This window comes from Diadema setosum, chromosome 14 (assembly GCF_964275005.1).
Source record: "Diadema setosum chromosome 14, eeDiaSeto1, whole genome shotgun sequence".
Taxonomy (NCBI): Eukaryota; Metazoa; Echinodermata; class Echinoidea; order Diadematoida; family Diadematidae; genus Diadema; species Diadema setosum.
Window position 1 is genome coordinate 35,594,391 of NC_092698.1, and position 25,449 is coordinate 35,619,839.

General features: G+C 37.7%; 2 protein-coding genes across 2 annotated transcripts; both read right to left on the reverse strand.

Annotated features, from left to right (window-relative positions):
* Window positions 1–1,938: 1,938 nt before the first annotated feature.
* LOC140238317 (carbohydrate sulfotransferase 11-like) lies at window positions 1,939–12,125 on the reverse strand. Its single transcript, XM_072318252.1, has 3 exons — window positions 11,984–12,125; window positions 4,246–4,301; window positions 1,939–3,016 (listed from the first exon to the last, which is right to left on the reverse strand). Exons 1-3 carry the CDS (start codon window positions 12,123–12,125, stop codon window positions 2,099–2,101), a joined length of 1,116 nt encoding a protein of 371 aa, XP_072174353.1. The 3' UTR covers window positions 1,939–2,098.
* Window positions 12,126–14,752: 2,627 nt separating this feature from the next.
* Window positions 14,753–19,015, reverse strand: LOC140238131 (carbohydrate sulfotransferase 11-like). The gene is made up of 3 exons (XM_072318064.1): window positions 18,991–19,015; window positions 16,241–16,314; window positions 14,753–15,673 (listed from the first exon to the last, which is right to left on the reverse strand). The coding sequence occupies exons 1-3, from the start codon at window positions 19,013–19,015 to the stop codon at window positions 14,753–14,755; spliced, it is 1,020 nt and encodes a 339-aa protein (XP_072174165.1).
* Between the last annotated feature and the right edge of the window lie 6,434 nt (window positions 19,016–25,449).

The window sequence follows — 25,449 nt, forward strand, 5'->3', positions numbered from 1 at the left end:
GTTGTTGTTTTTTGTGTGTGTGTGGGTTTTTGTGGTCATATCCAAGTAATCTGAAGAAAAATAGAAAAATTATCATGATATATACAGTATGTCGCATATACTAATTGGCCACATAAGTGATGTTGAGGGTACGTATCATAAATCAACACATGTGACAAGTCAACATGCAATTGCATTACATGTATAATATAGTTGTGTTAAGCTTGTAGCTTTTGCATGACACACATAGCCTACACTGTACTGTGAAATATATAGAGACCTACATTATATCTCTTTGAGTGTCAGATATAGTAGCACATCGAGACACTGAGTACTCTTTTACGTCCGAGTTTATTCGTTTACACCACGAATATGAATATAAAAATTTGGAAGCCCTAGGAGAATAGAGCTTACATATACAATTCAGTCATTTAATAAAGACATCAAAACTTGTCCAAGGTCAAAGGTGTAGGAACTGTGATCCACATTTGAAGGCAAGTACAAGTGTTTGTATATCTCAGTGTGTGTGTGTGTGTGTTGTGTGTATGTGTGCATGCATGTACTGTATCTGTACGTATATCTGTGTGTACGGATGTTGTGCCATGTGTGTGTGGTTCAGATTTGCCTCCATTCAAATCAAGGAAGGACCACATGACTGATCTGCATGGTCATACGCAGATTACAAGGGAATTTCAGAAGTCGAGTTTCGCAATAAGCCGCTTTATTACATATTATTATATAACTTCTCTCTCGGGAACAACGTGTAGACCCCGGGCATGTAGCAAGCTATTCCATCTAGGTGCCTACTTGTGCATAACCATGCAGACGCTAGAATAATCAATTTGTATGCAATAAAAAGTGAAGATGCATGGACGTACGGACATAAAGGACTCACTTTATATACCTAAACGAAAGAGGAACTACGTGGTGTCGAAATTAGCAATGCGGTTCTCTCTCGAGATTAAAGGCATTATGTACCATTTGCAGATGAAACAAAAACCCAGTTTTAGTGCTTCAATATACCTATAAAATGTGAGTTACGGATAGGGACAACTAATGCAAAAATATTAACTAGTATAATCAATGTATCCTATATACAAAATGTGAACAATAGTTTTATTACAACACTGTTCCTAGAATAAACTTTCTGCAGTTATGGTTTATTGAGAAAATTAGTGATATCTCCTTATATTTTATGATTTATTGCAAAATGTTTATATGGTAGGATGTTTTTGTAACTGACCTTATACACATATAAATCATGTATGCATCAAAAAAAATGTGATAACTCTAACATTTTTAAAATCACTGGTAAACAGGTTTACATTGGATTACAATGGTAAACAGTACGTGGCTTCAGGCTGGGACGTGACATCCCGTGATTCGGATTTTCTCGTTGGAAAATATCAAGGAATAGGAGCATATCAGTGAAAAGGAGCACATCTGTAAATCGGCTTATTTTTTTTTAATCAAACAAATGAACAAACAAACAAATATATGGCGATGGTGTTGAATGGACGTATGTCACAGTCACACATGACAATAGCCAATGCCTTGAGTTAATGCTTTTTGGCATGCAACTCTACAACTCAACTATACAGATGTACTTTAACATGTGTGTACATCACTTGATGAATCCTCGATTCTGATAGGTTGAAATCGAGGGCGTAGTGCAACAATTGCCCGCAGACTCATTGCGCCCAAATTGCCTCTGAAGTGCCCATGGCCAACGGCAATCATGTCACGAAACTGCCCTCTTTTATACAAACTAACAAACAAGGAGAAAGTATATGTAACAAACGTCAAACTTGCTCTACTCAATTATGTTATTCTAGAGTTCATTTGAACAATGTATCTATTTATTTGTACTGCGCTATCTATTTGTGTGCATTATGTTCATGCACGTATTCCTATGTATATGGGTGTGTTTCAATATGTTGTGTTTCTCTATGTCTAAGTTTTGTTGTTCTCCCCATGCGCAAGGGACTATTTAATACAAGCTGAAGCTTTTCTTTAGGTTTCTCCCATAAAATCAGTGAGTTTATAAGCTTACTGCATAGACACTCTTTTTTCCTCCGGCGTTCTTATGTGAGGCATCCTCAGGCCTGTGGGTTCTATATCAACACTTTGAGCCAACCAAGTTACAGGAGTAATCGAAGAGCTCAAAATCACGTCTGAAAATCTCGTGTAACTTGAAAATTTGTGTCGGAGATATGTCGCCGTAATATGATTGGAGGACATCAGCCGAAGAGCTGTTGGTTGTCCTCTTGGCAGCTTCTTGCGGGTATTTCACCTTTGGATCAACGTGCGCCATTTGCAATATATATTCCGCGTCTGCGTCGAAGGTTTCAAACTTTCCAACGATGTCGTATTCTATGTCACATGGCCGGCACATCGTGTCGATGGGCATCCAGTGCGGGTTGGCGATGTCGTCGTCGTCATCGGTCAAGTACTGCACGAACTCGGAGAACTTTAAATCATATTCTGTCCTCCAGTTCGCTTCGATACGATTTCCCGCTTCCGCCCCACGGTATTTGTTTATGATATACAAACCATACGTAGAAATCCAGTCAACGTCCTGATGACGACGATTCAGCGTGAATGGAATTGAGATATTCGGCGCCAGCTTGTTGCGAAACGCCGAGAGTATCCGAGAGAACGGATGGCGTACGAAGAGAAACTTCGTAAAATTTCGAAGCATGAATCGACGATGACTGACGTTGGTGTACTTGTGTAAGTAGTTCAGGTATATTTTGCCTCTTGTGTTGGTAGGCAATCGGTTAATCGCTCTCAGGTGGAGATCGTTGATGCCTGCGAGCTTCAGGAAGACAGCCTTCCAATTGGTGCAGCCGACTTTGGGTACGTTGCAGTAGATGAGACGGTACTTCTCGTCGACGATGAGCTCTCGAGGGGGGTTTTCGGCAGGGTCACTATGATCCGAGGTTTTCATCAACCGTTCGCACTTCCTTCTCAGTCGGCTTACCCTACTCTGCATTGTCGCTGATTGTGACGTCACTGAATGCTCTCTCAGACTCACCTGAAACGCAACGACAAAAGAAGAATTAAAAGCATTCGACATATTCAATGATGATAAATGATAATGAATAGATTCCCTTGCAAGAGGAGGCTTCAGATAAAAGTGATCAAATTTTCCAGGAAAGTCATTATAGGGATACATCCAGATCTATATTTCTTCATGTCTGAATGTGTGTGAGCTGCTCTCAACTATGGTCAATCATGATAGCACATTGCTAAGTTTGAATACTTGCAATCATTGTGACATGTAGGTCTACGTTTTAATTATTGTCCTGGTTTAAAACACATTAAAAAACGGAGGGAAGATCACACATCCGGTCAACGTGACATACCCAGCTTTATTTTTCTCTTCTATAATCCATCCATGGTGACTATACTGTAAAGATGACCCCATTGTTATGTCTAATTTATCCTTGCTTAAATGTAATGCATTTTGATCTCGAAGTTTACATCCGTTATACGCCCTCTGATCTTTTCTGCCGCTGATATGAACATAAGAGAGAGAAAGAGAGAGAGAGAGAGAGAGAGAGAGAGAGAGAGGGGGGGGGGCTGTCTGCTTTTGCTAAGTTCCAGTTTATTTTAATTATACTATAGTACATGTTCATTATGATCAACATCACCAGTAACTTGCTGATGTCTTTGACAATCTAGTATTGTTTGATATTCTAAATATCGTCATTTAATGCCAGATAGCATTTTAAATCATTAACATTTCCTGTGTCATGATTATGATAACTAGCATTTTAAAGGGACTGTACAGTACTGTTTGAGGTCTGGATTCATGTTTTGAACATTCCTAAGTGAGATAATGAGAAACCTCTTATGAAATATGAAAGAGCATGTAATTTTAAGAAGGATTCAATGTTTATTTGATGAAAATTGGTTTTCAAACGGCTGAGATATCCAAAAAAGTGATAATAATAAAAGGCGACAGGCCACGCCTTTTATGAGGATCTCTTTGTTTCACCTTGTTTTTAGATATCTCAGCCATTTCAAAACCGATTTTCATCAAATAAACTTTTGATACCCCTTAGAATTGCATTCTCTTTGACATCTCATAGAGTGGTTTCTGAATATCTCGCAAAACGTTAAAAGCTAAATCCTCACCTCGACCAGAACTGTACACACCCATGGTGATTATAATTATCCTCCTTATATTTTTCATGCCTTCATTGTTATTCAATCCATGGTATCCCTTCATTCCATAGTAATCAAGATAAAATGGCATACCGGAGGCCTCCTGACAGCGCCGTAACCAGCATGTCGGTCAGTGTCCTCCAGGGTTTCTGTAATGGAGAGAAACGACATGTATAGTAAATCTTATAAGTCTCTATTTTGGAAAAAAAAAATAGTCAAATGGAAAGTGTCTCTTCGTGATCAAGTGTTACACTCTGTCACACAAAGCATAAACCTACGGCAAACAGTGTCATAAAAGCTCAATGAGGAATGTATAGCATTACATTATTTCGGCGGACGTCAGATGAAAATTCATAAAACTCCCCCTCTCACGTCATGCTCTTTATTTCCTCTGAATTTTCGTGTGTTCCACTGCAATTTCTATTGAATCACTGGAAACATCTAAATTTCGTCCAAGTTGTTGGAAATTAATAGTTACTTAGCAAAGATGTTTTAGTGAAAGAAGGTTGAGGTTGTCGAGTCATCCCCCACCAAAAAAAAAAAAAAAAAAAATCATAATTTCATAATTTCATAATTTGTCATGCAAATAGAAGAACTCTGCACATAGAGGAGTAAATCGCCTCAGTAAATTGACAATTACATGTATTCTTTTTTTTTTGTGAGAGCATACCATTGTTTTTCATTTGATGCCTAGTTGTATGGAACTTCTATCACACACGAACATACACACACGCACACACGCACACATACGCACGCACACATAATATCCCTCTACTCATCCAGGATATTTTACATATTCGAATAAGACTCATGATAACAAAAAATATTAATCAAAAATCTTTCAAGAAACTACAATATGGGAAAATTAATGAAAACATGAAAATCATGTTCTGAGAAGACATTACAGTCAGGAGACAAAAATGCGGTTAAAGGAAGGATAGTTTTGGTTGAGATGGGGGAAATTCAGATTCTAACCTTTTGCGAAATGATTATTGCAAACCATATGAAATATAAAAGAGCATGCATACTCTGAGAAGAATTCAAATTTTATTTGATTAAAATCGGTTTTGAAATGGCTGAAATATCCAAAGCAAAGTAACCAGAGTGGACCTAATGAAAGGGGGGGGGGGGGTCCCACCTTTTACGTATACATTTCCTCATTGTGCTTATCGCTAATCGATTACCCGGTTATGCATGATTTGAAACTTTATCAAAAACTGATTTAAGAACTCTGCTAAACTGATTTAAGAACCACAAAATGCGCGCTTCAGCGCTACGTGCGCAAATTGTATACGGACTTCCCGTCGATCACCTTGGAGATTGATCCGTCCTACCGCTTTTGCCCCATTTGTTCAGGGTGAATGCAAAAACAGACAATTATCATACCACATAAAAGTTTTGGCGAGTTGAGCGGTCATCGAACTCGCCGCCATCTCTCCGCTGCATATACATAAACTCAGAATGTGTCCTGCAAAATTGCTTGGAGTATTTGAGTATTGCTTCAGCAGAAGAGTACTGATTTAAAGGGATCGTATAGTTTTGGTAGAGACATATAATGTCAGGTTTATAACATTTTTGGTGAAATAATGAGAAACCTCTTCTGAAAACATGAAAGAGCATGTAATTTCAAAAATGATTCAGTGTTTATTTGATGAAAATTGGTCTTGAAATGGCTGAGATATCAAAAAAAAAAAACAAACAAAAAAACGATCCTAATAAAATTTACAGGCCACGACTTTATAGAATCTCTTTGTTTTATCTTGTTTTTAGATATCTCAGTCATTTCAAAACCGATTTTCATCAAATAAACTTTTGATTCTCCTCAGAATTGTATGCTCATTTCATAGAGTGGTTTTTTGATATCTCGCAAAACATTTCAAGCTGAATCCTCACCTCAATCAATATACGTGCTGTACCTTAAAGGGATTTGTTTGTGTCAATGCGTCTGCGTGTGTGCTATACATTCAGCACGGTAACATAAAATGGCTTACACATAACAAGTAGATTTAGCAATTTTTATGTTTTGCTGTTTCGTGTCTGTCAGCATCCACAACTGACACAGGTGTGGATTGAAAACTATGATAGATATAGTCTGGGCAAAAGCTACAACTCAATAGAACACATAATGATGAGTGGGGTTGTAATTGCAGATTAAACATAGAGTTACCCCCTCCAAAAACAAACAAACAAGCAAAACAAAACAAAACAACCAAACAAAATCACACACACACACACAAACACACACACACACACACACACAAGCAGCAAACAAACAAAACATTTATGATGGGTGCTAGTGTATAAAGCGTGCTTGTGACAAAGGACCGCACCAAAGGTACGCAGGACCCGGGATAAAAGAGAGCCCTAATTGGCTCTTGACGGGCTCTGGCGTCAAGATCTTCGTTATAGGGCTCACACCTGTAAATACAATGGAATGTCCTTGACCGTTTCACAAAATCGTACCAAAGATACTAAAAAAATGAAGAAAAATTAATTCAAAATCAGAAATGCAGTTTGGCTGCAGATATTGAGTATGAATTCGTCTACAAATTGCATTTTGGTTGGAAGAGGAAAGCTTTTCTCATGGAATTTGAAAGGATTATATCAAATTGATTGGGTGCATGTACAGAAAATAGGTGATTTTTTTTCAGTGAAAAGAACTCGAAGTCTGGCTTTGCGAACCCTTGGACAGAGTTTGAGCTGAAGAACCCCCCTTGAAAATTTGATGGATGAAAGGGTATATCTCACTTATCCAGGTCAGTGAAGATGAAACACCAGTCCTCATTTCACCCAGGTATTTGACAGAATTTTTTAAATAATAATAATAATAGTAGACATTTTATAGAGCGCCTTTTCCGCTGGATACAAAGCGCTATGACAATCCCCATGTCATCCCTGGTCGCCATAGGAGATAAAATATATACAAAATACCAGGCAGCGACATTACAAGTCCAGTGCACATACGTATAGGACGGAAGCGGGGGGGGGGGGGGGGGGCAGGGGTGGAACTTGACCCCCCCCCAAAAAAAAAAAAAAAAAAAAAAAGATGTGGGGGGGGGGCAAAACGAGTTTTTGCCCCCCCCCCCTCCAGTGCCCGCTGTAACAAATAATTAATCACTGATTTAAAGACCAAAATGAACAATAAAGGCATATAACGGGGCGAAAATTATAATACACTAACAACATACATTATTGTATCTATACACTAATAGTAACTTATGAGTAAATTTAGTGTATAGATAGTGGCCTCGTATCCTCGAGTGTGCCCGCTGAAACATACCTTTTTGCTTTCTAGCAGTATAAGAATATTTTTTTATTGTTCGAACGATGCGATCATGTTTAAACTTTTAATGAGTACATTTCAGATAAATTGCAAAGTGAAAGTGGCTCGCTCGTTCTGCTCGTACTTATAGTAAAATGAAAAGTTTTCATAAGTTATTATCATAGTCCTTCGCAGTGATTTCTTTTACTATGTTTAATTCCTCAGAAATTTGATTTAAAATGCTCTATAAAAGCGACTTTTATACTCTGTTTTTACAAAAAGTCCCTACCGTGGGAGGTGGTATCCCCCTCCCACAACCTCCCCCGCTCGGTCGCTTCGCTCCCTCGACGAGGATCTCACACCATCACATAATATACCCCCCGTATGTTAAGATCATAGTCCTTCCAACTGACTTTTTTCAATATGTTAATTCCCTAGAAATTTGCTTTTAAATGTTCTATAAACGCGACTTTTATACTCTGTTTTTACAAAAAAAGTCCCTACCGTGGGAGGGGGTATCCCCCTTCCCACACCCTCCCCCCGCTCGGTCGCTTCGCTCCCTCGCCGAGGATCTCGCACCATCACATTATTATGTACTCCCGTATATGTAATAGTCATAGTCCTTCGCACTGATTACTTTTCACTGTGTTTAATTCCTTAGAAATTTACTTTTAAATGGTCTATAAACGCGACTTTTGTACCCTGTTTTACAAAAGCTCCCTACAGTGGGTGGGTGGGGGGGGGGGGGGGATCCCCCTTTCCACACCGCCCCCCGCTCGTTCGCTTCGCTCCCGCGCCGAGGATCTCACATCGTCACATAAATGTGCCTCCGTTGAGATTTTGCCCCCCAAAACCAGAAGTGTTCCGGCGCGCTTGGACATCAAAATAAATACGTCTTCAAGTTTTGTTTGAAATGATCAATTAGTGTTGGTGATGATTTGAGAAGAGGAGGGAGCTTATTCCACAGCCTAGGAGCAGAAGAAGACAAAGCTGCATCGCCAGCTAGTTTTTCGTGTGTGGTTGAGTAAAGGTAACGGATGATGAAAGACGAGTGCGCCTAGAGTGAGTGTCGTACCAGACACTCCCCAATGTACTCTGGAGCTCTATTGTTGACTACTTTGTAGACCAGTAGGAGAAGCTTGAAGGATATTCTTGCTTTGACTTTTTGAATTTTGAATTTTAACACACGTCTCTATGGGGAAATATTTACCCGTGTGAGCCCTATACGATGATCGACGATGCAATGTAAAACTAGTTCAATGTCAATCATAGTAGATCACGTGATTTATTGTTATGACAAGGCTCAACAGTAACGGTGGCCCGGTGGCCCGGGGCCACCAAAAATGAAAGTTGGGCCACCAAATTTAATTTAAAAAAAGGGCAAATTTGGTGGCCCGCCTCGGGCCACCAAAATTTTTGGAAAAGTATGTCAATAAATTCGTAACTTTTTGCTCCGGAACCTTCAAAAGGACATAAAAGTAACTTTGTCTTTTGTGTTTTGAGAAATGTTCTTCTATCTTCTTAGTTATTTGCATGTAATCTGATGTCATTATGTTTAGTTGTTGCAACCCATGTGCCTGTCAATGAATATCCACACTTAGTCTTCACCATTCAGCAGTAAAATTTGTTTAAAGGATGGATGAAAAGGACTGTGTGAGTGCCTGAGAGTGAGTGTTGTGAGTTTGTTGAGGTTTATTTATGAGTAGATGTGTCCAGCTTCCAATTCTTACTATGATCAAACTTAAATATTTGACTCCTTTAAAAAAAGGACTTTTAATGTCTTTTATTGTTTTTTTTTTTTCGGGCCACCAAATTTTTCTCTCGGGCCACCAAAAAATTTAAATTGATGATTTTGGTGGCCCCATCCCATCGGGCCACCCAAAAAAAAGTTAGTAAGGAGCCCTGGTTATGATATGATACATACATGCTTGTAAACATGCGTTTTTCTGTTTGAGAAAAGTCCGCTTTGAACTACATGATTGCATTCTTATCATGATAGCCATGTCTGAATTTCGGATCCCGGGTATATTTTGTTCCAAATTTATCGTGTCACCGCCGGGATACAAAGCTACATATCAATGTGCAATGAATAGCAGTGAAAATGATTCCCCTGTCGAAACAGGTGCACTGAAAGACAGATGGCTATAGAGGTAAATACTTTCATTACAACCGATCTTGTGTCAAATTCTGTCTGAAGTAAAGACGACTGGATATTTGGTATTAAGCTGTTATTCGACTCACTTTTATATCGCATTTGACAGGACAATAGCTCAAGGCAGAATCAATGTGCCCCATGTAATATGCAGCTATTTCTTCACAGCTGCCTTGATCAATAGAATCAAAGTCATCTCAAAATGATCCAGGTAATCTTATTGAAAGTGCATGAGAGGTAAACTTTATGAAGATGATAATTCATATTCTCGTCAAAAATTTAATTTTCATTGCCGCAGCCCATTCAGGAATCACAATGTGCTATTGAATACGCACATCATTACAGGGTGCAGACGTTGCAAAAAAAAAAAAAAAATGACACAACGATTATGTTGAATAGGCCTGATGGGGTGGCTCATGGTCGATGTGCGTATGCGGGAGTCTTGTAGCAGCTACCACCGCGATGCTCTCACATCAAGAAACTGCATATTGATAACCGTTTGTCTGCTGTTTTTTTTTCTTTTTTTAAAAACTCCTTGATTTCATGGTTATCCTAAATGTAACTTTAAAAACAGTGTTCTCAGTTATTAGGAATAGCCAGAATTTCACGGAAGATAATACGCACAGTTTACGCTTGAAAGTGTAAAGTTTCGCTAATTTTTGCAAAAACAATTTTCTCGAACACTTATGTGTGAATATGCAAGTGAATGGACTGATGATGTCATTACCTCCTACCTTTCAATGAAATAAAAAAGAGAAATCATTTTTTTTTCTATAAAAGTGAACAACAATGTTATTCCCGGCGAACCACGAAATACTGATCAGTTAGTAGGATTTGAGATTGTGGCACCATTGCGTTAAAAAACAGCAACAAAACAACAAAACAAATGTAAAAGGACAATTTCAAAATTTAGCTGTAAACAAACTATGAATAGGCAAGTTGTAAGGCGATAGCACCATCAACACACTACTTGCATACATATGTATATTGACTGTTCAATATTGTTACAGAGTATCAAGTTTATCTTTTCGTGGAAATTAGCGAAACTTCACAAAGTCGTATCCTATCTTCCCTGTTTTTTCTGATTTTGATTAAATTTTCACTGTTGTGCTTGTTAAACTTCTCTTTCTTTTCGGGCTAATTTTCCACCGATTGCCCATAATGTAGGGATGGTATAGTATTGGTGGAGATGGCAGGAAACCACTTATGAAATAGTGCAAAGCATACCATTCCAAGAGGAATGCAAACTTTATTCGATGAAAATCAGTTTTGGAATGGCTGAGACACCCAAAAACAAAGTAAAACAAAGCGATTGTATTAAAAGGTGGGTCCAAAGTTTTATTAGGATTGCTCTGTTTTGGATATCTCAGCTATTTCAAAACCAATTTTCATCAAATACTAAGTAAACGTTGATTTCCTCTTAAAATTACATGTTATTTCAGATTTCATAAAAGATTTATCATTATCTCACCAAAAAAGTTAAAAGCATGAAGGTAGGTCTCAACCAAAACTAAAAACGAACCCTTTAAACAAGTCCGGAAGGGCACATCTTGAGCGGAAGTACTCATATCCAAGACATGTTCGGAAGTATCCGCATCGCTGACAAAGACGGAAGTCCATCTTTCATGAAGTACCCGCCTTTTCTCGAGGGACAGCACATTTTCTCTCTATGTTCACTTTCGCAAATACAACGTATAGTTGCCCAATTACTTTTTTTTCCCACTCTACCGCATCATCTGTCACTACATGTTCAGTTACGTGAATCAGGTGTAATCCATTGACGTATACACTGTATGGACAATGTAAACAAAAAGCGTACTTGACTGACTGACATTGAAGTATGAGAGTTTGGATATAACAAAAGCCGGAACAAACCATTAACGTTTTGGATTCAGCCATCATAACTGTCATCTGTTTAGCATTTCCTTAAAATGTGTTTGTGATATATCGTGGTGATGGGATATGGCGGGTGAACGACTAATGTTTTCGTCGCTCTTAGTTCAGTGCACAGATATATATCTGTGGTTCAGTGTCATCCTTTTCACTACATTCTTCAATCGGATCATGAACGGATTAATTTGCTGTAAGCATTTTTGTGTATTTTCAACGATTATCAAATTATTTCATTCATGTTGCTTCAGTCAACTTCAGTATATCATAAACACTTAATGGAAATCGATAATGATAATTATTTTCATATGATAGTATTCACTCTGTTCATTTATTTAGACAAAAATGTAATTTTCACTTATAACAAATAAACAACAACAATTTATTACTCAAATACAGTCACACAAACTTACATACAATATACGTACAATTATACAGATATGCATATTGTACTCATACATGCAATTACAACAATCGTCATTACTGTGTATCATATAAAATGCACGCGGAAAGAGATATTTACTTACCTGCAACATGTTCGGAAGATCCAAGGTTGCCATTAGATCTGATGACGAGTAGTGCGCAAGCCACTACCACTATCAACACCGTGGTCGCTTTCTGTCGGGTCTTCACACCACGCCTGACCACGTCCACCAGGCGGTTTGTCATTGTCCGTTTCGCTTCGAGGAGATAGAAAATATAACGGCCAAGACCACCACATACAGGATTGATGCTTCCTATCCTCTCAGTTTATTCGTAGTTACGTAATGATTTGTCAGCCATCTCGCAACGTCATCAAGATTCACCTATACTGCACAGTCCAACCTGTATCATTCCGACCAGAGGTTTTACCCGTAGCCTACCAGTAGCAAAAATTGGAGGGGTGTTGGTTAGTCCTCAGCAGCTCTCAGCAGAAAACGAACTTACTTGTCGTCAGAGTGAAGTGCAGAGATTGTAACGATGCAAGGAGGTACTAAAATACCTCCTTGGTGAATACAAACCACACGGGTCTGAATCTTAGGAGGCGAAACACCAGCAGCAGGGGGTGATTTTAACAGTTATCGGTCCGCTGTCTAGAAAGAAGTATGATGTATCTGACAACCCTATGACCTCACAACTGGCTCCTCATTTCGTCGGAAGGTGTCATTTTCCCTCTTCTCTTTCTCTCTCTCTCTCTCTCTCTCTCTCTCTCCCTCTCTCACTCTGTTTTTATCGGGAACCAATTCGGGGGGGGGGGGGGGGGGGGGGAGCCTAGGGAGAGAGTAGCGATTGGCTTAGTGTTTGTAAGGTTCGTGCCTATAGAGTGTTAGGTTTATATTGAGCCGCGGAACCGGAGGGGGTTGAAGCGCTGCAGCCCCGCCTCCTTTTCCTCATTGACAATGACAAATACATGTACCAAGATCATTATACAGTATGTATGTTGAGATTTCAGTACTGGCTCCACGACGAAATGAAGAAACAAGCTGGTAATGCATTTTTGGCCAATAAAGCATGAGTTTATTGGACTCCAATTTTCGGCGTCCTACGCCTTCTTCAGGAGTCTTGACAAGCATAACGCTTTGATAAGAAGACTACTACAGTTTGTGACGTCACGTATGGAGAACGATAAAGAAAATACAAAGAAAATTCAACAAAAAAAAAATAAATAATGAAAAGTTCACATTCCCTCGACGTTTTACTGCTACAGTAGAATATTATGTTAAAGGGGATATCAAGTGATTCCAACGTTAATCTGATAAAAACAGAGTAAAATCTTACGAATTCAACGTCAAAAATTTGACTGAAATCGGATAAGAAAGGAAATTATGACATTTTAAAGTTTGCTAATTTTTGCACAACAGTTCCTGTGAAGTGGATATGAATATGTAAATGAGTGAGCTAATCATGAGCTAACCATCAATTTTCCATTGATCGTGTACAGAAAACAAAACAAAACAAAAAAAAGATGAAAATTCGATATTTCTGTCACTGATGTCTGAAACCTGGGGCCCGTTGCATAAAAGTTACTTATTGTGGTAACTTTGCCATCCAATGGTAACTTCCACGGAATTCTTGATTTTGATTGGCTGTTGAGTATTGTTGCCATGGTAGTTACCATGGGATGGCAAAGTTACCATAATTGTAACTTTTATGCAACAGGCCCCTGATGTTATTATATGAAGAGTTTGTTCGCAAAAACCGATAAGTCCATTTTTGAAGATTTTGAAGTACGGTCTCTGTCATAAAGTACAAAATGATACCTTTTTTAATGATATATTGGTCACTACGTATAAAGGTACATTTTTGAAGTTATGGTCAAAAGAAGCACAAATTGTTTTATTATTCTCTTTATTTTTCTTGACCGTTAATCGCAAATATCTCCATTTTGCAAATATGGACTTATCGGTTTTTGCGAACAAACTCTTCATAAGCCAAGTGCTTTATCATTAGACTAGAAAACTGAAAAATGTTTTTTTTTTTTCCTTCATATTTCATAATGTGACGCCACAAAACGAAGTTGTCTACTCATCAAGCGATGGCTGCACCAAAACCGTCAAAATTCATAACTATTGAACGGATTGTCCGATTTTTCTCAAACTTTTACTAATGTGTGACATTGCTGCAAATACTCAATACACGTACATGTATAGATTTGGGTATCATTCCCCTTTAACGAACACAGATGTAACGTGATTTCTTCATGGCGGTGCATTTTCCGATTGAGGGTTTTTAACACATTATCTGGCATCACAACGCACTCTATATGGCAAGGTAGTATCGGTAACAACATCACGATATTTCGTTAGTAAAGGAGGATTTTACCGGTAAAACAGTCATTACACGGTTTCCTTATTTGCCTTGATCGTTCGATTCAAAACTATCATCATGAATCAATCAATCTACCCATCCACTGGGATCGTTTGGGGACTAAAATATGTTGAAAATGTTGTAACAATGAGAAAATGTGATTTTATCTTGTAAAGTACAGTATAACAATGCATAGGGTGGTAGAAGGTGCATCTTTCTTGGGTATCTATTAAAGCCGGATTTTCCCTCCAATTCTAATCATTTTTTTTTTTTTGAAAACGGCAAGAACATGCTTGCCGACACGTCGGGAGTGGCTAGGCCCTTTCAGGGCCATATACTGTACATACCTAAGAAAGAATACGTGGTGCACTGTTAAGCCTTCTACCACCCAGTGTTCTACCGCCACGGAAGCCTTCAAAGATTTCATTAAACAATGTATAATAACACTCTCAATGATACAATATAGCACCAAACTACAGAAATTAATGTAGATTCTGGAACTGAATGGGTCAATCATGTTCATATGGGGAAGGGTCATAATGAAACAGTCTGAAATCTTCTGAGTAAAGTGTTGCTAATTTCGAAAGGTGATCCTGTGGCACACTCCGAAAAATGCGTTCGGCTGTTCCGGGACTCGAACTACTTGTAGCGGACCCCGGTGCTGGCGTTGGGAAACTGATGTTTGGAGCGACATTGGCCAGTTGTAAAACGTATGGCGCATCTTCGCTTATTGTTTCGTATTTCCCTATGACGTCGTACTCTATGTCACACGGCAAGCACATGGAGTACATATCCGACCAGTGTTTATTGTAAGAGTCCGTGTCTGGATCTATGACGAATCGAATGAATTCCGCGAATGTCAAGTCATACTCTTTTCTCCAGTCCGAACTGACTCGTGCACCTTCTTCGGCTCCGCGATATTTTGTGATGATCGTCTTTCCGTACGTGCTAATCCATGGGGCATGAGCCCCGTTTGCCTTACGATAACGGAAAGAATACGAAACGTTTGGCGCCAATTTGCTTCGAAAGGCAGAGAGTAATCGCGTGTACGGGTGACGAACGAACATGAATTTCACGTAGTTTTTGAGAATATATCGGCGATGGCTGATATTTGTGTACTTATGCAGGTAGTCGAGGTAAATTCTGCCTTTTCTATTTGTCCCCAGGTGATCCATTGCTGAAATGTTGTATTTATCGTACCCCGCCATCTTGAGAAAGACTGCTTTCCAGCTGGTGCATCCTACCTTTGGCACGTTGCAGTAGAGAATTTTGTGCTTTTCGTTGACAATGAGACTCTCAGGCGGATAAACGGCTACATCTCGTGACTTTCGGGACTTTGCCGTGAGGGCGCACTGCTCTCGGAGCCACGATGTTCTCTCTTTCAATGTCGCGATGTGTTGGTCTTCTGGTATCTCCTTTCCATCCCTGACCTACATTAGTTCGACGTATAAGAAGACAAATATATGTCGTATATATGTAATTTCTGTGATGATAACATTCACAAAGTTAAACAAAGAATTTGACAGAAATACAAAGAGATTTCACTGGTCTATGGCAGATTCTTCATAACGGGGAAAGCATGCAGTACTTGAACATTATTGTATATTCATAATTATCTCACAATGAATAATCAACATTTACTCCCAAGTATTCTTCTTCCGTGACGTTTTTGTTCTTACAAGAATTGTGATAATTGTAAGAATTGTAAGTGCAAATAATGAGAAATCTCTGCCTGTAACAGGTAATTCTCTGTATAGCCTGACGATAAAAGGTCAGACAGTTGACAAATCACCATGCCGAGTGTTGTATCAGACATGAGAGGGGTATACGAGAAATGGCCACAAGCTGACGAGTCCAGCAATCAGGACAGTAGTACTCAATATCATTTATAGGCAGAACATCTGGAAACGGCATAGATTTATACCTTTCTTTCTAATATTTTTTGCGACATTTATTAAAATCAAATGTTGTGACTCGCTCACTGCGTATCCACTCACCTCTTTCAGTGAATCTGAGTTATGATGGTCTTCTTCTGTGTCCAATACTCCTTCAACAGACTGTTTCCGATGTTCTGTTACGATATAAAAGCACAAATTGTATACTCTAGTAAGGATTTTTAAAGTGCAATTTCGTTCCATGTTTGAAGTTGTTTCCGGTAAAAACGAATATCAAAATACCATATGCGTTGCATCACATTTTGGACCTTCCAGATTCGCATGTTAACACGAAGCTGTTTGAAGCACGCAGGTCTGTAGACGGTGATGATTTCATTGATTTACAAGTCTATCACTCAGATGCACACAAAAATGAAATTAATCTACTTTTTGACAAGCAAACTCTGACACGATAACTTTGTTGTAACAACTAATCAATACTGATATATATATATATGTATATATAAATATATATATATATATATATATATATATATATATATATATATATATATATATATATATATATATATATATTTCTCATAGGGAGAGGGTTTGCAGTCGCTAAACTTTTGACTACAAACTCTTCTCTTTTAATAGTATACACCGTACTATTCTTGTATACAAATTAGTGAAAAGGTTGTGACGTCATAACAATTTTAACATCAACATCTCATCTTATTCGCAAACGTTGGTCGTAACTAAAATCACTGTTTCTTAAGAAACGTATGGAGCTCTGCAATTCCTTCTTAATTTTGCTAAAAACTTTGAAAAGTTTTACTTATTTGAAAATCAACTCTAAAACAAAGAGTGAATGCACATAATATTGATGACAGCAATGTGGTGATGCATGACCAGTAAACAGTGTTCTTATCACATGTATCTTTTTATATCTAAAACAAAATTACAGGGACTTTCTCTGTTTGTCTAGCCACGTGCCAGAGATTCGAACCACTTGTATATCTATAACGATTCAATTTTAGGAAAGGCTCACAGTGAAAGAATTTGTGGACTAATCGGTTTTACCACAGCATAAAATTATGATCACTATACACAACGATGAATTATGATCACTTATATTATGATGTACAAAAGAGGGGGAGGGTTTTGCATGCGGGAAAAAATGAAAAGAAAATACTTCTTTTTTAATCAATATGAACACACAATTACTCATTATGTTTGTGTTCCAGGTTGTCAGTAAGTATGCAACCAAAGTATATAAACATATAAACATTACAAATAAATGGTTGTGGGTATGTGTGTGCGTGCGTGTGCGTGTGTGGTTCAATTTTCTACCATTTCCATCATACATGGAGACATAGGCAAAAATTTTGTCTTTTCTTTTCTTTTCTTTAGCGCTGAGCTCTGAAGCCGGTTTTCATGGCAAATGATAATTCAAAACATTTGACAGTAACTTCTCTCTTTGTTAAAAGAAAAAAAGTGGTTGAAATTGTTTTCAGCAACATTGCCTGTCGTCTCTGTACAGCATGGACCGATCTTCTAACCACAAGCTGAATTGAGTCATAATTACACACACACACACACACTCACATACACACACACACACACACACACACACAAACACACACACACACAATGCTGCGGATGCATAGTTCAGATAAGATGTGACAGGAATAGAATTAATCCTTGTAAGTGATTGCATTGCCCTGTAGAAGTATATTTTATTCATATAAAATTCTCAGTGCTCGTTAATCATGATACTAAAGTAGCCTCTCGGAACGCCGTCCACGCAAAAAAAAAAAACAACAAAAAAAAAACTATATGAACATAAATACAGTACCACTCAAGGTTGATGTAGGCTCGATAATGTAGTCACCAAAAACGACTTTTATTGACATTCTCTTTGTTGCAAATCATTTCACAAAGTCAAATCACGATGACAAAAAGACATCACCTTGATTAGACTTTGGAACAATATGCACCGGAATTATATAACGCAGCACTAAATGAAACCCTGCTTCATTTTCTTCTCTTTTCTCTGTTGCTGTTGTTTATGCTGCCATTTTGACCCAGAACGAGGCGTTCTCACCTTGAAAACTATGATTTTTTTCCCCCTTTGATTTCTCGTTTACGCTAGCTTGCACAGACATGAAAACGTATCTATTTGTACATGTTTGTATAGGAACTGACCTCTTGTGTCGAAAATGCTATGGAAGGCTGAAGTATAGGGACGAATGATATAAACAGAGTTGAAAGGACTTTCGCAGAATGCAAGGTGAAAGTACGAAAGTCATTGGGTCATTAAATCTTCATTGTGTTCAAAATCTGTTCATTTTCTACCCCTTTGGCTTTGTGTAATTACTGTCAATTTGCTCAGAAATCCAAGTGAAGGTTGTCAAACACACAACTTGAACATCTGGATATTTGCAGGAATCTCAAGGATTGAAGAAGGCAAATGGGGAAGAAGAAGGAGGAGGAGGAGGAGGAGGAAGAGGAGGAGGAGACGCACATTGTACACTAATTCGGCGGCACACAGATTTACGGTCAAACGTAAGTACATGATACAGTCGAATAGACTTGACCGAAAGATTGGCGTGGACGTGTGTATCTTGTCGTCGTGTTTCGCGGAGAGACGTCTGGCTTCAGAGCCCACAAATATTAATGTAAAAATCGACCACTAATGTCAAAAATAACCACGAATGTCACAGAAATGTCAAAATTACCACAGATGTCTAAACCGGCCTCGTCTACTACGGAGAACCTAAGGCCTTACAAGTAAAAAAAAAATGATTAAAAAAATGACAACAAAACTCCTTCGGACAGACGAATTATCCGTCTAACAACAGACCTACCTGTTCTGTCTGTATTCATCGACATCGAAGCGTACTCGTGCTTTGGTGATCCAACGTCTGTAGGAACAAGGGAATCATATCGACTCACTAGAAAGTAGCACATCGTGAATACCACTAAGATGGCAAAGACACACATATTACACTTCGACATTCGTCGACTTCCACACAGCCACAGGCTACGGATAGCCTCAGCCGCTGTGACGGCCATACTAATCGCTGTCACTTTACTACGAAAGCGATCAGGTCATTTCGCAAAAGCGCGTATACTATCGAGTGTAGGGCCTATCGATACAGTGAGATCTCGCTCTCTTATCTATCTTCCTTCAAACGTGACCGCTACAGACCATTAGTTACAGTGTTTGTCGTATGGTTATCCCGTTCATGGAGCTAGGAAGGCGGTAGCTCCCTGTTTGTGGAAACTAACTTCCCCGTTGACTTCCACAGCAGACTTCACCGTCATCTAACTACAGTATACCCGTTGTCTGGTTGTAGTCGTCCGTCGTCGGTCGCGGTTCTCAGTCACACTAGCCTTTTCCTAAGACCCTTGACGATGTTGTTACAGCAACCGCTGGAGTTGAATAGGAGGAACTCTTTCCTAGGCTGACACGGCCAGCAAGGCAGAAGGGTGCAAGTTTCCGTGAAAATTCTAGTGGTGGTGGCTCAAAGAGGCTCTCTCAGCTTATACCATCTTATCTCGAGATCGTCTGACGACCTCGATCGCTCCTCGATTCCCTTTGCAAATTATTACAGCAAGAGAGGGTTTCAGAGAAAGGATGTGACATGTCCGGTTACACAATAATTATAATCGTTACAAATGACGCGTATAAATTAGAACTGAAACATTTCTGTCATATCATATAATAGCTCTGCATGCACCAGCCAGAGTGTTTGCTTATACATCTCTTCCATCACCTTCCTCTTAAGGTGTTTAGTTTGGAAATTCGTAATTATTTCAAGCCTGAAATATAATTGTTTGTTTGTTTTTTAACCGGTCACAATCACAGACAGACTATCTAAACCCGACTGTTTATCCGAACGCTAGGTAAATTGTGACTCCGTTAGGAATATTTTTCTTCATTTATTTTTGAATATTTTGTGATGCATCATTTTTTCTTCTCAGGAGATAATTGTTTTCCTTTTTATTTTCATGCTCTGGCTTATAATCTTCTAGTCTTCGGAATATTTCAACCAAAATCCATACAATCTATACGTATATCAATATTCTATTATTTTTTCAATCAATCTATCCATTTATAACCATCTATATATAATGTATGTATCCATTTCGCCAATTTAATAATCTGTCTTTTGCCATATAATTTTGAAACATAAAGAAGAATATATAGATCCTATATAATGCAGTTCCTCAGTACTTCAGCAAGACCGACTGCACGTACTGCAGGAGTGGAAAACAAGGAAGTTTGCCCCATGACATGCACTAACGGCCAACACAAACACGCAGTTGTAGTACAGTAGTTTTTAAAACAAGTCAGCCGCAGAATTAAAGAAACTTCGTGGACTTACACAAGTTTACACGGATTAAAGTAGGCCTCCATAGCGACAATCACATACCATGAGCTCGTGATAATTTCAACACATCTCAAGAATGCACTAAGTGATTTATAAATTTTTTTTAATTTTTTATTTTTTTATTATTTTTTTATTTTTTTTTATTTTTTTACTACAGATTGTGCTACGTGAGTCTAGCAGGTCAATGCGAATCTCCTATGAGGATTACTTGCACTTGTTTGACAGTCCCGGTCAAAAGTTCAAGCGACTTTCCGGGCGCGCCGTGCGCAACTTTTGTTCCCTTGAAAACGAATGTTGTTTGTCAGCACACGCACAGAACTCTGAGTTCTGTGAGCACACGCCGCCGGCCGTAGTCGAGACATCCAGAAGCTGCTCAAAAACCAGCGAGCACGCACGAGAGCTGGATTGAAGAGTATTGCTAGAGCACGCAGTATCAGGAACACACTGTGGAATATAGTACGGACTCTTCCCCACCTCCTTGGCAAGATCATATAGCGGAAGCCGTGATCATCAGAAAAAGTGCTAAAAAAAAGTACGTGTATAGAATAGACTGGGTACCAGAAGCTGAGCATTGCTTTAATCTCCGCCTATTGTCTTGTTCGTAGATGATGAACCCGTGGGTGCCATGCCTCTATGCCATCGTTGAAGGCTTGATAGGCCTCTTTAAGATGTCCACCAAAATGGTTGCCAAAACTTGACATTAATTTGTTAGATTCACATATACTCTACTTTCACCACTAACATAATTATGACACAAAATGAACACATTGAAGTTTGGAACATAATTCGTATAATGATTAACACAAAATTTAACAGTTGACACGAAGACAATAATCAAGTAGGTCGTAGGAGATTACCCTCTTTAAAGAAAGTAACATCCGGGTATTCGTTGCATTTCAGTATTTAAAGAATTCAACAATTTGGGGTCATTATGAAAAAAAGTATTCCGTAATATTCGTTATCTATTACGATAGACTAAGGGAAATATGAAAGTAGAACACAGAAATGTATGGTCATACTAGCGGGATGGGAAGAATGGAAAAGAGAAGGAACCTTTAGTACATTTATAAACCGACACAAAACAACAACAGTTATGCAACGGTGTGTCTTAAGATACATCGAGATAGCTGAATAGTTATGGCTTAATTTTAGTTACTTATCATCATTATTATTTATTTATTTTTTTTTAACATTGATGGACCCGAAGTGTAAAACTATTGTTAACTTACAGTTGACCTTATACACCAAGCAAAAACAGAGGAACAGGACGATAGACTAGACCTTTCGACCCATTGAAGTATGATAATTATACACAGACAATAGTAGTAGCAATGGTTTTAGGGGATGTCGCAAGGTTAAGGCATAAAACTACGAAAGAATTACAAGATACCACAATAAATTATTCAGTTTAGTCATATCCCTTTGTATTTGGCTTTTATACATGTAACATGAGTTTACGCAATATTGCGACCATGAATATTATTTTCTTAAATTCTGAATTACAAAGTTTTTGTTCGGCAAAATTTTGGCTGAGCTGCCCCATGCGATATGTATTTAAGAAATCAAGTGGGTAATACATGTACAAAATGGCCGAGTACAGCATAATCAAAATATTTATGGAAAGAAATGTTTCAAATCTGTAAATAACTCCTGAAATCCTTGATATGAGTTGTTTTAATGGAGTTTGGATGAATATTCAGATTCAGAATAATTCATCTATAGAACATATTTATTATGCATGCTAGGAAGACCTATCATAGTTACGCGTTATTTCATCAGGAAGATTTCCAAGTAAATTGCTTAATGCCATTCAATGATTTTTTTTTTCTATTTGTGAATTTAGAAAAAAAATAACGGTAGAGTAGATCAATTTATCTTTAGAAGGATGAGTTCATTATTGGTGGTGATGAGAAGAATGATGGATCTTTATGTAGGTAAAATTGACGCTCGAGTTGTGAGCGAATAAAATGAATTCAAAGGTTACGAAAAGAAAGAAATGTCATGGATATATAGCAAAGAAAAAAGAGGGGTCCTATCATAAGAGAACCTTGTGGAACGCCACATTTGATAGGCTTCAGGGAAGAATCATGTATCAGCTATTCAGAGTGACATAAGATGCAGGTTTCTTATCCGTCAGGTAATCCCTAAATCACTCCAAGGCCTTCCTTCGTACAGTAGCCGACAAAATAATTCTTAACTTTTGAACGTGTTCCCAGTGAAACAGAGAAACAGAATAAACCTTTTCGATGAATTTAAAGTGTAATATTTCATGGACGATGGTAGCCATGAATGCACGTCATGGGTTCAACATCTATACGAGTCATACAGCCCACGAGTCACACAGCCCATGAGCTCGACACTAAGCAAATAAGGCCCATGAGGTCGACACTAGGCAAACATGCAGGTGCCCGCGAGTTAGACACTTAGCGAAACAAGCAAACAAACCAAACACAAACAAACAAAAATGCCCACACTAATGTCGGTCTCGTGGGCCTTGTTTGCCTAGGTAAGTGTCGGATTCTGGTCTTGCCTAGTGAGGAGGGCATGGGCTGTATGACTCGTGGGCTGCACTGTCGAACTCGTTGGCCGTATGACTAGTGGGTGTTGGTATGTGCGTTTGTGTGTGTATGTGTGTGCGTAGCGAAAGCCTAATATTTCAGTACGTACAAAGATGGTGCTCTAATGCCTCCGTGCACCTCCCCCATAAGAATAATAAGAATAATGATAAAAATGTATTAACAACGGTTGGCAAAATGTCTGTGTTTATCTGACCTAAAGGATGATTATTATGGTGAGCCAACAGTGGAGAGCAATTTTTAGTGCACAATGAATAATTCGATGGTGTCAAAATTTGGAGGATTTATTTATTTATTCATTCACCACTCATGGGTTGGATGAATCTATTCAGTCAATGCCTGTTTTTGATAGGGGTCCACACCACATTAAAAATACATACAACACAACATTCATATTCAAGCATAATAGTTACATTCAAAATACAACAAATTAATCTACATAAAACCAAACAATCAATACAGAGGTGAAATATATATATATATATATATATATATATATATATATATATATACATACATATATATACTCCTAGATGGGTCATTTGGAAGACATTTCCATTTGTTTTATATGCAAATTTATTATTACATGTTCAATGGCAGTTTACGCAATGGAGACACGAAAATTGTCTCCTTAATGACCAGTTGTCTCCCTAATGAAGACACTTCCCCCCAATATGTCTCCCTAAGGTGCCAACTAGGGATATATATATATATATATATATATATATATATATATATATACATATATATATATATATATATATATATATATATATATATATATATATATATATATATATATATATATATACATACATATATATATATATATATATATATATATATATATATATATATATATGTAAGATGGAGAAATAGGGAGTTTATACGTTAAAACAGAACAAACCTCATGTAATTTATAAGTGTCTCTTGATTGACCAAGTTAAGAATTTATCCTCATTTCCTGCCCCAATTATACTGTCTAGATATACGACCAGTCCAATCCAAACCCTATGAACACTTCCCAGCTTTATAGTCTCATATCCTTTTATTAACAAGACCATCAAACCTCCAATGAAACTTCCATTCAGAACCCAACCATCTTTGTTATTACTTTGGTTAATCTCTACTCAATAGTTAATCCTTCCCTTTGTCCTCAATCAAGTTTAAGTAAATTCAGACCAACTGTGTTTACAATTCCCACCACCAGTCCCTTGCACAGTACTGTTCAATGAACCTATAATCCCCACATCATAGACCCTCTCCTACTAATCTCTTAACTTCTATTCATGTCCCTATATATCTTATGCTTCTGGAGTTGAAGAATCAATCTTACTCCGGCCCCGACTCTGTTCGGTCATGTGCCAAGAAGGAGTGGAACAGTATTCTTTATATATACTACCAACAATATTCCCTCGTCAGTATTATGCACCATTCTGGAATTCCTGATCATTATATCTAATAAACTAAATTGTATGTCTTGGAACCACCACCTTGTCTCCTGCATTAACTAATGTTCGACTGTGGCTTGACATCGTATACTATAGTTGAGAGTGCACACCACGCTACCGACACATAAAACCAGCACTCTTACATATATATAATCTACATAAAACCAAACAATCAATACAGAGGTGAAATATATATATATATATATATATATATATATATATATATATATATATATATATAAACCTTAAATAGGGACAATTATTGGAGGGTGAGAAATGTTCAAACAGATCAGTATTCTCATGTTATGCATAATTATATATATATATATATATATATATATATATATATATATATATATATATATGTATAATATAATTATCAAAACTTGAACAGAGACGTGGCTGTTGTTGGGTTGTACCCCTTTGATTAAGCTTAAAGCAAAATGCGTTGCAATTTTGTATTTATTGTTATGTTGAGTATATCTTTGAATGGATAATAGTAGTATCGAAGGTAAGTTAAGTTTAGTATGATTTTACACCGAGGTTTTTTATATGTTGTTGTCATTGTAGATCCTGAAGAAGGGCATTTCGCCCGAGAGCTTAATTAAAGGGGTGCAACCCAACATCAGTCACGTCTCTGTGCAAGTTTTGCTGCCAATATATGTATATATATATATATATATATATATATATATATATATATATATATATATATATATATATATATACATATATATATATATATATATACATATATATATATATATATATATATATATATAGTGCATATATTGTGCTATTCATTAAAGGATATGAACGGGACCAAAATATGTCAGATATACCCTAAACTTTCTGCACCAACGATGAGCATCAGAAAGGTGTTCATCATTACGGGACAATTT